This window comes from Ambystoma mexicanum, chromosome 12 (genome assembly GCF_040938575.1).
Source record: "Ambystoma mexicanum isolate Mex_15411 chromosome 12, UKY_AmexF1_1, whole genome shotgun sequence".
Taxonomy (NCBI): domain Eukaryota; kingdom Metazoa; phylum Chordata; class Amphibia; order Caudata; family Ambystomatidae; genus Ambystoma; species Ambystoma mexicanum.
Genome location: NC_090936.1, coordinates 538,113,970 through 538,127,727, shown reverse-complemented (window position 1 = coordinate 538,127,727; position 13,758 = coordinate 538,113,970). Strand labels below are relative to the sequence as shown.

At 44.6% G+C, this 13,758-nt stretch overlaps 1 protein-coding gene across 2 annotated transcripts in view; it reads right to left on the bottom strand.

Annotated features, from left to right (window-relative positions):
* LOC138512997 (membrane-spanning 4-domains subfamily A member 8-like) overlaps positions 1-13,758 on the bottom strand; it is a 177,404-nt gene that overhangs the window by 35,336 nt on the left and 128,310 nt on the right. For both annotated transcript variants that reach the window (XM_069627712.1, XM_069627713.1), the window contains exon 6: positions 5,929-6,048. In XM_069627712.1, the coding sequence (XP_069483813.1) occupies positions 5,929-6,048 (120 nt within the window). The remainder of the gene's footprint in view (positions 1-5,928; positions 6,049-13,758) is intronic.

Here is a 13,758-nt window from a genome sequence, read left to right as displayed (position 1 = left end):
TCGGTTGAGAGGGAATGGTTATGTCAGCTCATTATCTTGCAAGAGATTTTGGGGGTGATTAAGGAGTTGCCAATGGGGAAAGCCTCTGGGCCTGATGGTATGTGCAGTATGCAACAATTGTAGCCATGCATCTGCTGGAAGTTTATCGGCAGGCCCTGTAAGAGGGGAAGTTACCTGAGTCTATGCAGGAGGCAGTCGTTGTTATATTGTTGAAACTCGGGAAGGCAGAGGATGAGTGCTCTTTCTACCATCCACTTATTAGCTTGGATAATAAGATCTTAGCCAAGTTGTTGGTTACGAGACTGGCGCTGCTGATGTGTAAATGTATTAAGTTAGAGCAATATGGCTTTATTCTGGGACGCTCTACCTCTTATGGGCTGAGGCGCATGTTTGGCTTGATGTCGGCGGCACCTTGCAATTCTCTGGTGGCTGCACTGTTGGATGCCAAAAAGGCTTTTGATTCAGTAGAAAGGCTTTTTTTGTTTGTGGTACTGAAAGGAATGGAGGAGAGGTTTATATCCCTGGTTTCCGTGCTCTATGCCTTGCCAACCACCAAGATTAGGGTGAATGGTGGGCTTAACTCCCGGACCCCTTGGGGCGTGGGCCACTTCAGCAGTGTTCTCTTTTGCCTTTGTTGTTTGCCTTGGCGATCGAGCCACTGGCGGAATTAATTATAGATAAACATATACACAGAGTAGTGCAACTGTATAGTCACAAGCTGGTGGTGTCCTTGTATGCAGACACATTTTTTATTTATGTAAGGGACTCGGTGTCCAACTTGTGGCCGATTATGATGGATCTGTTGAAATTTGGAAATTATTCTGGGTTGAAAGGTAATCCTGCAAAATCTGTACTCTTTCCACTCAATGCTCACACAAGACAGTATAATGATGAGTTGAACTTTCAGCGGCACATGGGATGTACTCGATACTTGGGTATAGATATAGCATGGTCTCCAGAGATTTTGTATCAGTGCAATTATGGAAAGGTCTTAGAGCAGGCTAGGGTGGATTTTGAGAGGTGGATGAAGTTGCCCCTCACCCTTTAAAGACAGATATCAATGGTTAAAATATATGAGTTTTAAATGTGCTGCTTTTGTTACCTAAGTCTTATTTTTGGGAGGTGAAGAGGTTGTGACCCGCTTTAAATGGGCAGGGAAACAGCCTTGCATGAAGTGTGAGAAGCTTATGGTGCCAGTGGACAGAAGGGGCTTGCCGCTGCAAGACTTCGAGGTGTACTATAAAGTCACACAGGTGGCATATCTGGCGTATTGGTTTTCTGCTGGCAAAGATTGAAGGCATGTGGAAATCGAGATGGCTCTGGCGTCTCAGTTTCTTTTGCCAGCTGCTATACCGGTGGCTCTGAATAACAGGTCTAGGCCCCGAATTATGGTGGAATTAATGTGCAAATCTTGGGTGCATATTGAAAGGAAGGGGAGGGTGCCTGTTCTTTACTCTCTCAGACTGCCAGTCACACACACTCCGAACATACTGCTGACCAGCGAACGTAGTTTTGTGCACTGTATGGGGTAGCTGGGTATTACACAATTTCAGGATCTGTTTCCGGATGGGCAATTCCTCTCTGTAGATGTGTCTAAGGGGAGAGGGAATACTACACCCATGGATTATTTTTTGTATTTTCGGCTGAGAGACTCCATGAAGTCATTTTTCCCAACATTCCCATCGCAACCTGAGGTAGCGAGCATGGGGTTGAGCAGTAGCCCTTGGAAGCGTACTTCTGTGGTGGATGGGATTACCATAGAATTACTCTGAGCCCAAATAACCGGACAGACTCAAGAAGATGGCAAAATACTGTTTTATTTACAATTATCTAAAACAGGGAGACATAACAGACATCGATGGACGCTCGCTCATTCTCAACGATCTTTGGTTTGGGAACAGACTTTATATTCTTGATGTGCGTCATTGTGACATCTTCCTACGTTGCAAATACCAAAACCTATCAGGGGTTGGGATTGGTTAAGGGATACTTCTAGGTATACGATCATATAAGTGTTAGTCCTACAAGAGGCTGTCTTCTACCAGGTGGGCGGCCTAAAACTACCTCCTATCACGCAAAGCACAACAAATATCAGTTAAACAGTAGCAGATTGCTTATGAACCAGGTGTGGACAGAACACGTCAGATAGCTGTCTTGACACACAACCCAAATTCTCTCATTTCTCATTTTTGTACCTAATCTAAGAGAATGTGTTCTACCCACGTGTCTTCTTGGTGTGCCAGTCTTTGACTTCAAGCCATGCAACCTCCCCTGGTCTTCCTTATGAATCTGTTATTCCATTGTCACAGCCTCAGCTTTTCTCTTCAGGATTTCTTGCTTACTATTTTCACAATACCGACGTCCATTTTCCTTATAATGGCGGCTTTGCCTGCGTTCTATTTACTATTTTTGGCAAGCCTCTAAAATGACTTTATCTACCTTGCCTTTCAGCATATGTACATCAATTATGTTTTTTGTTGTTTATCTTCTATTTTCATATACTTCTTTCCCTTTGCATCTGTACTTAGGATATTTCTTTGGGCTCATTGTCACTTCTTCAATATTCATACATCATTTTAAGTGTGTCATCTTGTTTCACCATCAGTGTCATCTGTGCTTCTTTCTATCACATCTTCTCATGACGTCACTGAACCTCCTTACTTGGTTCCTTCTTATATTCCTTCAGGCATTGGTTCTTGCAGGCTTTCATCCACTCGGGTATATAATCGATATGGTTGTCTCAATGGGAACTGTCTTCCAAATGCTCGCTGCGGTATTGGCATAATAGTAGGGGTCAGGCATGGTGCAGTCTCGTGTCTCCAGTACATCAGAGGTGAGGGGGTGGGGTCTCCTGATGACGCATATGTCTGCTCCTCGACAGGGTGATAGGTTTAGTGGATACACGAAAACTGGTGTCCAGCCTCTATAGCAAGATAGTGGACAGCAGGGTGCAATGGGCAGAGTCATCGCGCGGGAAATGGTAGGTAGCTCTGGGTGGTGCCATTATGAATGATGCACTCAGACCAGGAAAATAGCTATAAACGGTCGGTTTAAGCAGATACATTTTAAACATCTGCACCAATTCTATTATACTCCAGCGACTTTACACACATTCTTTCCAGAGACAGTTGATGAGTGTGTTCGATGTGCAGCTTCGCCTGTGACATGGGGATGTCCGCCTGTGTTGTGTTTCTGGGAGGCTGTATTTGATGTAATTAGTGTTATTGTTGGGGAGCGGGTGGACCCCACACCGGTGATGGTCTTGTTGGGTTATACGAAGCACATTGCGGGTCCTGTGTGGACGCTGGCGGGACTGTTGTTGCTGTTAGCCAAGAGGAGAGTGGCAATGGTGTGGGGTATGAACAAGCTCCTCACAGCTGAACATTGGAAGAAGGACATTCTTTACTGCAATGAAGTGGAGATGGAATATGGAATAATGGTGCACCCGAGTGCCAAACCAAAAAACATTTGGGAGCTGTATAAACAGTATCTTATTTTGCATGTGCGAGACACTAGCTCGGAATCGGAGAATGAGATAATTTAAGTCATGGAGGCACACGTAAGATTGGAGTGTCATCTATGGGACAACGGCTGTGCTAGCTGGTGCTGGTTGGCATCGCATATGGAACTTTAGTCGCCATCTGATGAGAGGTTGGGTGAAGTGGTGGGTGTCATGGTGGATTTGTATATGACAATGGGGACGAGGTAGAGCTTTGTTTCTTTTGGACCGCTGGTGGACCGCTGTTGTACTGGTGGACCGCTGTTTCTTTTGATGTGGCTTGTTTTTGGAAACAATAAAAAGAATTACAAAAAAGAATAACATAACGTATCTAAAGCGGCCACACCCACAAGCTTCCCGCATCTCTTCCTAAAATTGGAAGATGAGGTGGCCAGGGGAACAGGGTGTCCTTTGACTTGAAGTGCTGCATTATCCTTCCCGCAGAGCTCTTTGGTGGTGATGCATGGTTTTTTTGGAGTGTTGAAAAGGATGTATAACTCTTGTTACAAAATGTAGAATTGCAGGCAGGATTGAGTAACAGGTAGAGGCAGCATCTTAAATGGGATTGTGCCTTTGAGATTGTTATATTCTCCAGTCATTTGAAGGCACCAATCAGGGATGCACCACTCACTGGACCATGGATCTTGGCCAGGGGCATGTTGGATGATGGTACTCCATGTGGGTAATACAGGAAGCACAAATGGATTATTCCCAACACAAACTTCCTGCCTTAACCCTGGCAAATGGAACTGGCAGGAAAATGGGGCAGAGTTATTTGGCTATGTAAAGTATAACAATGTAACACAAACTAAATGCCCCCAACATGTCCGTCCTCCTAGAGCAATGATGGATTGTAGAATGGACAAGGAAGAGATCCAAACATTGATACCGGCCTGCATACCTACATCACCAAACAAAGAATCCTTGAACCCCAAACATAAACGAGAAGACTTAAAGGCATTCAGCAGCCCCTTTAATATTAGTGTGCTAGTGCAGATATTGTTGAAAATCTCAATACCAAGATAATAGGTCTGCCACCGCTCAGCAATATCTGTGTTCCACAGGGAGTATTGATTCACAAGGGCCAATGTACGTGCATCTCTTACTAAAGAGAAGAGGTGTTTTCACTAAATATCTTTTTTTTTTAAAATGTATTTTATTTTTATTTTTTTATTAGTTTATTACAAACTTTTTAAAAAGTTAATTACAAAAATCCTAGCAATACCATTTTCCTTCATTTCTGTACATATGTATTCTTTTCCCAAAAGGGTGCACAGATTATTGCTTTTAGTCTTTTGGCATGATTCTTATTTAATATCACACCCACAAAAAGGGTTAAAAAAGGCCATTTTGTGTTCACCCAAAAGTCCGATAGCATCTAGATCTGAGCACATTTAACTTGCATTCCCTCATCACTTTCAGTTTTCAGAGATCTTGCTATCACTTTTAAGAAAGCTGTCAGAGCAGCAGTACATAAAGATTCTTCTCCTTCTTTTGCACGGGAATTGGGTCAAATACTTAGGGAGTGCATTTAATTTCTTTACTGCGAAGGGAGCGTTTTTCATTCTTTTGTGCTGTCTTCTCTTTTCTTGCGTTTCAATCCAGTCTTGTGTTAGCAGTTTTTTTTTAACTGCATCTGGATTCTGAACCAAAGTTTGTGTGTTGGTATTTAGCTGATTTAGGATAATTTCCCAGGATGCTTTCCAGGTTTCAAAAAGGCCACCCATCTTCTGTTCTTTCTTTTGTTTTAGAATTCCAAATTGTGGAATGTTATCATCTAAATAGCGAAACATATAGTCCACAAACAACAAAAACTGTCACGTAAAAGGAGATTGGATTCAAGTCTCATCAGAATCAGCCTTCTGCCATCATTACCTTCATAAACCATGATAATCCCAACCTCTCCTCCGTCACCACTATCAACATCTTTTATTGCACCCACTCAACTCGCCATGCAACCCACATGGATCCTCTTCAGTAGTTCTGTCATCTTCACATTATTTTACTAGAACTACACCAATTACCACTGCTTGTTACCATTATGAGTACCTCTTTTGCCACCATATACCCTACATATATCACGGTTCAATCATAATGACAGCACCTTTAGACCCACTAAGATTTCTATAATGATCCAACATCATCATTACCTCTGCCCACATCACCCGCCCCACCCCATCATCATCAGCATATTTATTATTGCCATCATCAACATATCTATCAATATGAGTTACACTGGCAATGTGAACACCCTTGCACATGTATCATGTATAATCATTGCAAGATCCTGTATTTTGTTTATGTTTTTGCTTTTTTTACATAAAAATATTTGTGCAACAACAGTAACAAAGCTATAATTTATGTCAAATTAGGGACATTGATGGATAATGGGGTAGGTTAGGAGCATAATTAGACATCATCATTATTACCATGTCAGAGGTGGAGTCACAGCACGCTGCCTTGCAGCCAAAGGCGGAGGTCGCAATACTGATGCAGAACTCAAAGATCATGAAAACCAGAAGCAGACCCTCGATCCCCTTCACAGTGGCCTGGAAAGCATGAAAACAAGAAGAAAGCCTTTGTCAGACCTAGCACTACTTGCACTGGCTTATATCTCTGTTTAAAGGTGCAGAGGTCATCCAAAAGTATACATGTGGCACTGCAGTCTTCAAATGATAGAGGCAACTGGACTAAGGTAGCAATCAGGGCCAGAGTTTAGTGGCGCACACATTTCTATGTTGAGAGGAGGGTATGTGTTTATAACAAAGCTCAATTGAACAATGATTACCGGGTAAGTTCTGCAAAGGAGATTCTACATCATCTGGTACCTGGAGAAATCAAGATTATTGAAGAAACGTCCACAGCTCCAAGACCAAAGCAGAGGCATGTAATGGTATTGAAGGCGCCCATTCCCTGACACAATATCCAAAACCTCAAATAATTGACACACCCCGCTAGGGAATGAGACCAGGAGATAGATTGCACGCAGAACATAGTTTTATATAAGATACGTTGTGCACGCAGAGAACCAGAGGGCGCTCTGCCAAACGTTACACGGGCAGCACATTATAAGATGAAAATGCGTCACTGGTGATTAGACTCTATAAGTACACAATTCTACAATATAATTGGTGAAACACATTAGTACAGTATATATCCTTAGGTGATGACCACGTTGGATTGGTGGTTGCTTGGGTGTCACTCCCTCAGCACGTGGGTCAGCTGGGCTCGTCTTCGTGGGGTGAAGGCCATGCTGGCAAAGTGATACATTCCCTGACTGGCTAAGCTACAATAACAGGATCTGAGGGCATGAGACAAATGACAATCATAAATGTTTGGCCTGAATGGGGGTACTTTCAAAGATCACTAACAGGTTATATATCTACATTGTACCCTTTGCACCTTGCTACCCATAAACCCAGTGCCTCGACCCAGGTGCCCGTCTTGGGGGTTTTGATCTGCCTGATGCCTCATGATACGAATAGACATGTGTTAGTTTTAGGAAAAATATATTGGTGTATGGGATTAGGGCTATGGCGGGTGTTCTCCTCTGGTCACTGTGAGGGGTCAGATATGTATCTGTATCAAAAAGAGCAGAGGGGCTTGGACCCAGTAGGTTATAGCTAAGCGGGGTGGAGGGTCGAGGGAGCACAGGCAGGTTAGTGGAGATGGATGTTCACAAGGGCAGGGGCCTGATCCAGTCTCACACAGTGCAGTGAGCTCATCTTCCTTCTGGGCGATACTAATTATTGCAACAATGAATGGCTGGACTTCCGTGAGAACAGAACTCGTGTGGAGCTGGCAGGAGGCAGGGGTGGCCTGGGCTGTTTGTATGGGGCGCTGGGCGGGGAAGAGACAGGTTTCTAGAGATCATTTTCAGGCCTAGTAAAAGATGGCGTCTGGTGCGTTACATAAAATGAGACTTTGAGCTTTTATAAGGCTTTGTTACATGTGTCTCTCATTAGTAATTAGAGGGTGATTAATGCTGATTATGCATAGGAAAGAGGGGGGGACGTTTCTGCCCTCTAACATAGGTGAGATCCGTCCATGTGGAAATGGTGAGAGGGGCAGAAAAGACCACTTCTATGTTATTGGGGTCCTACTAACCAGGCACAACATCCCACTGCATCAGTACGCTGATGCCGCCACAATGTGGACTACGACAGTGATATTCAGCATCTCAGATCTTGCCCTAGAGACTAGCCTGGACTAAATGTCCATCGCTCACCACCCAGGGAATGGTGCAAAGACACTGCAGTGATCATCAATTGGGAACACTCCAACCTTCTGCCCTTCCCAACCCTTCCCCTCGACCACCGTAAAGCTGTCTTCCACGCCGCTGTGCGCCTGCTCTCTGGTCAGTGCCAACATGGATACTTCCACTTTACGCTGAAGAAATCCCACAAACTAAATTCAGATTAAAGCATAGTTTATATTTCACCAGGCCCTCCTTTACAGCAAAGCAGAACAACTGCACAGAAACTGTACCTCGCTGCACGCAGAAGCACCCCCCACCTGAATCTCCAACACGATAATAGCGGAGAACCAAAAAGCAAAGATTGAGAAGACCAGGAGACTGGCCATTACATGGTATGCCCACAATCGCTCCACCCAATAACTCACCTGAGGCTTGAATCTTCACTACACACTTTCAATAAAGAATTAACAATGTTTCGGACAGTGATTTGCTGATGACTACTCCAACTCTTTGGCACAAAATTGAATCTTGCAAAACATGAGATCGTGGAGTGCATACCAATAAATATAAAAGTGATGAAATACCAAGGCCCCTATGATATGCTGGGTATCAAACCTGTGTTGCTCCTTGTCTTCTTGCTTCCAAGGCGAGCACGTTACCCCTCAGCTATCCTCCTATGAACGAGCAATCACCCTGATAGATTATTTAACAGCAATCAGAAAAAAAGATCTATATATATACATATATATATATTTATTTTAGTTTAATAAACCTTTATTCAGCGACGAGCCATTTACACATATCCCAGTTAATTAAATCACATAAAAAATACAAACCATGATTCCACAGTTTCCAGACTGTTAAAATATAAGATAAACATTAAAACATTCTAGTGCAATTAGATCATTTGAATCCAAATCACGTGGTGAAAAATACAAATCACAATTCTACAATTTCCAATAATTTAAAATATGAGACTGATATTTCCTAAGGTGCTGATATGGTCGATTACTACTAATCAATGGTTCAAGCTTGAGATAGCGAAATTCCTCTTAAGCCAGGCTCGATGGATGTACTTGGCAACACAGTATACCAGATGCTCTCTAATTCCAAGCCTGATTGGGAGTAATACACCCTTTGGCAAATTTGATGCAGCGCTGCACCTTCGGGGCGGCAACAGAGCTTTTTATTTCCTTTCGGCTGTAGGCTGCTTCTCTTCTTTCCCTGGGCGGATATCCAGAGACATCTTTATGGAGGCCAAAAGGGGCACTTGCCCAGCGCCCACAGTCATGTTCCATTGTTCACCAAACAAATAGCACACGTCAAGATATTGTATGTCGTGCTGCTGAGGTTTACCTATTGCCTGTCTGTTGTACATTCTGCTCTGATTAATTCCTCCTGTAATGCTTTCTGTGTTCACTGTGGTATACATAGATTGGGCATTCACAATGGCACAACTCCTGTTGCACTCTCAACTGTCTGTGAGGATCATATTAATCATGTGCAATAGTCAAGGTTGAAATGCATATTGATACATTTGAGTGCTCTGATGGTTCAGAAGAAAGCTCGGTGTATTAAGCACTCATGCCGAGATCTGCGTTCATATGCAAGATTAGAAAACCAAATTCCAGCAAGGCCAACTCAGCCTACCCTATGTCTGAAGTTGATAAACCTTCTTCTACATGGACTTTGTTTTGTAGCATGTCAGGTGCTATGAACAGCAATGTACCTGCACCAGATAGAGGTTGCCATAGAAAAAAAAGCATCAGTATGGTGAAGGTTTCGGAATCAGTTTCTTCAGATGGGTGGTTGTAAAACCCAGGCAGCCACCCCAAATGATAAGCACAAAGTGTTGGTCTGGAGCGCTGATAAGGTAATCAAATTCAAGACTGTAGAACCAACGAGTGAATTCTCATATCCTGTCTTTGCCAGCAGATGATATTGATCCTGGACAAATAATCTTATGTCGCTGACAGTACTGTGCTGTCTTCTGTGAGAAGGTTTGCTTTCTCACATGCTGGTGGCATTGTTTAGCCTATTGCCTAATCTTTCTTTTTATATTGGCCATGTGAGAGGAAGGGGTTCTAGACAGAGGAAAGTGGACTAGATATCGCAGGCATCTAGCAAGCATACTTAAGGTCTGCTCATTTGACACTTAAATGTTTTTCTATTTGTACAATTCAAAGGTTTATCTGCACGTTTATTAATAATTTCACAATCCTCTGTTTTGGACACATTTAAAGCTTTAAAATACCAAAGATAAACCCAGATACAATCTTTTAAGATCACAGCAATTAGAATGCTGGTACTTATCCCCTTGATGATGGAGACAATGAAGATAGAATCATTCATTTTTTTGTATAATATGCTTCTGTAACATTTTCTTTTATTCATTTTAAAAAAGTTCTGTTGGTTTATGTAATTTGTGTACTTTCCAGGTCATTCTATACCATTTGATTATTTTAGTTCATGGTAAGAAATGGAAAAGAATGTGTGTTAAGATGGATTTCTGAACTCTGTCCTGGAGGGGCAGAGGTTCAGAAGGCCAGCCTAGTTTCTTGGCACAGGGTAACCTCTCGACAAGCCAGACCAATCAGGGTAGCGATGGCGGCGGTCAAGACTAGGTTTCAAGAAGGGTGAGGGTGACTGAAAGCCTGCAGTGAGCACACAAAGCAAGGATGCTTACAAAGTACTCCAGACAGGTGTTATATTAAAAATATAGACACATTTATTACAAGGCCTTTGTAACATCGACCATAGTAAAGAATCACAGTAAAACTCCAGTAAACCAACACATCAAAATCAATACAATTATATATACAAGACCGAGGGGTCTAAAGAGTTAGAAGCACGAAATATGCAGACCGCCTAGATGGGGAGGAAAACAGGCAGTGCAAGTAATCGTAAGACCCAGTTCAACATCAGAGGCCACCTAACTAGAAGGAAGTCCGAGCCCTACGAAGAGTGGAGCCTTGTGCTCAAAAGTACCTGCACACGCGGGTGCCAACGGGCAAAGGAGAGTCTCTTCAGGGAAATCAGGCAGTTCAGAAAGGTGGACGAAAAGATGGTGAACAAATCCCCGTGACTCAGGCAAGGCCTCCACTTGGGGGCAGAAGCAGGGCGTGAGTGCGGGAAAGGGTTTGCTGTTTACAACAGCGATGGAAAGCCACAGGCTCCTGCGGTAGAGCGACCGGTTAGGGTATTGACTACTCACCGGTCCCCGATGCAGGCAGACCCAGGCTTCTCCGGTTCAGTTTCGGTACTGGCAGGTTGAGATGCGATCAGAGGAACGCCTCGACGCCGTGTGGATTCCGCCACAGCAGGTGTCAGGGTCGAGGGTGTCCCCGATGCAGCGAACACGCACAGGTTTGTTACCACAGCAGGGCAACTCGGCAACCGCGTGTATTCAGGTCCCAAAGCACACGTCTCACTTCAGACCTGGGAACGTCAAGTGTACGAATCGTGTGAGAGTGCCGAGGACACGGGATTAGCAGTAAGCCAGACGGCGGTGACAGAGCAAGATTCCTGTTTAGGCTGGTCAGTCCACTGGATGGTCCAGGGACGCTTCCGAAGGCTTACGTACAGGATTTGGTGAATATGCAGAGAATAGTTGTTCCCACTATTCTAAAGGGTCGAAGCGCCTTTGCAGACCTTCTCATACGATCAGAGGCAAAGTGGTCTCGCAGGACGACAGCAGTGCAGGGTGCCAAACCTTCAGCGGGTCACCAGCGATTCCTCGACTCAGCTTCTTAGTTGCAGGATACTTGGCTCCTTATCCTTCGTTCGTGAGAACTCAGGAGATCGACATTGGTAGTGGTGTTTTCAGCCTCCTCTTATCCAAAGTTCCCTTCGCGCCAAAACGGAGAGGGCCCAAATGGGAGATCCGCTCACAAACACTCACACCATACGTGGACCTATCACGGACCACGGTGGTCCCAGACATTCAGGACACTCTAGACTCTCTGGCACCCAGGATGTGTATTGGGAAACGACATACCAGCCCACATCATGGAGGCACACACAAGGCATGCAGAAGCCCGCGAAAGCGTTGTGTTTCGCGGGAAAGTGCATGACCAAATAAGGACTGCCCCGGGTCGGCTCGACCTGGGTGAAGGTGAAGGGGCAAAACGGTCAGCGGACAGGATAAAGAACCTCGTGGTATGGCCATTTTGGAGCCAGGCCACTCATTTGTGCCAAACGCGGTAAGCGCAGATAACAGGGTTCAAAACACAAGATAAGCGATAGCTGCCACCAGTCCCGTCCGTGACACACTTGCCCATTTCATAATAAGTCCAGCGAGAATTGCTAGGGCCTTTGGAATGACTAGAGACCCAAGAGCGCGGTAATGTAAGTTGCGGTGCACTCTTGTTTAATGTTGCTCAAAAGCTGCAACATGAGGAAAGGACTAAGGGAAGCGAAGTCTCCCAGTACTGACTGTTTTAAGGGCATGTCAGTTTCTCCAGAAGAATTGAGCGAAAGCCCAGAGGAGTGCGGCGGAAGGCTGCGCTTCTCTGGCAAAGTCTAGATCAGGGTGTAAAACAACAGCAAAAAGTTTGGGGGTTGCCACATGGAAGGAAAATTACCTACAATTATGAAATCTTTCCTAACAATGTGGCAAAGAACAGAGTGGGCACAAATACCGGTCACCTCTGTGTGATCCTCATCTCATTTAATATTGTATTGCCTAACCTGTCCAAATTACCACTTCCTAAACCTTTGTGACCATTCAGAGTGATTTCGTTCTCAAGGCATGATCTTCAGAAAAGCCTTACTCATGGTTTCACTGGCTATAGTCTTGCTTCCTCAATAGTAATAGTGATCATTTATATATTGCACACCATAATCACTGGTTTCTTTGCTCTCTAATGGCAACACCACTTGAAAACCCAAGGGGTTGGAGATTATTACGGAATCAGTGCTGTACACAAGATTCACATATTACAGAACAGTCACCCCGAGTGGGACGGGTATGCCAGACGTGGGTCCCGAGCCTATTGGGCCTAGAGATCTAAGCTACTCCTCACTGACGATGCCCAAGTAGGCCGAAACATGTCTGGGGATGCTTGTGGTTTCGCACAGAAGGGATGTGACCTAGCAGTGCTTTCGGGGTGGGAGCAAGCCTGATTTGCATATGGTTTTTCCCCTTCTGTAATGGCTTGGCAGGCTAAAGAATGATGGTTTGGAAGGTTGCCCAGAGCTGCGCCCGAGGTTATGATTAATTAAAAACCTTCCAGCCTCACCTTTTTGTTTTGCTTTAGTCACCCCGAGTGGGATGGGTTTCCCCAGACATGGGTCCCGACCCTCCTGGGCCTAGAGACCCAAGCTACTCCTCACTGATAACGCCCAAGGAGGTTGAAACATGTCTGGGGATGCTTTTGGTCTCGCGCAGAAGGGATGTGACATAGCAGTTCAGGCAGGACTGCCTCTTTTGGGGTGGGACCAAGCCTGATTTGCATATGGTTTTTCCCCTTCTGTAATGGCTTGGCAGGCTAAAGAACGATAGTTTGGAGGGTTGCCTAGAGCCGTGCCAGAGGTTATGATTAATTCAAAACCTTCCAACCATCACCTTTTGTTTTGCTATGAAATGGAGAGCTGTCAGCACCTTTTCCAGCGGGGTGAGGGTATGGGAGCAGAGGGTGGTAGACGCAAGATCTTGTTTCCACTCCCTGACCAGGTCTAGTATGACATGGCCTGGGAACCAATACCTTGCATACACCTGCTCGTCTGGCATCCCAAACAGTGTGTTGCATGGTGTAAAAACCAGGGCTTTCCACTTCATCCTCCTACTTCTGTGTCCATGTACCATGGCTCCCAGTAGTCCTGCATTCATCGTGGCTGACCGACGTTTCGATGGTGTGCATTATACGCATCGTTACCTTTGTACGTGTACTTTGCGTGTACTATCATGTGGCAGTGAGATCACAAGATTTGAATGTAGCTTTTCCCTGACATGATGTTGCACGGTGAAATCCATTAATTCGGTTATGTTTGATCTTGGATGGATGTGTGATTTCTTTGCGTGGCCTGTCCCTCAACACGCCCATGTTTTTCCTTGTTCTTC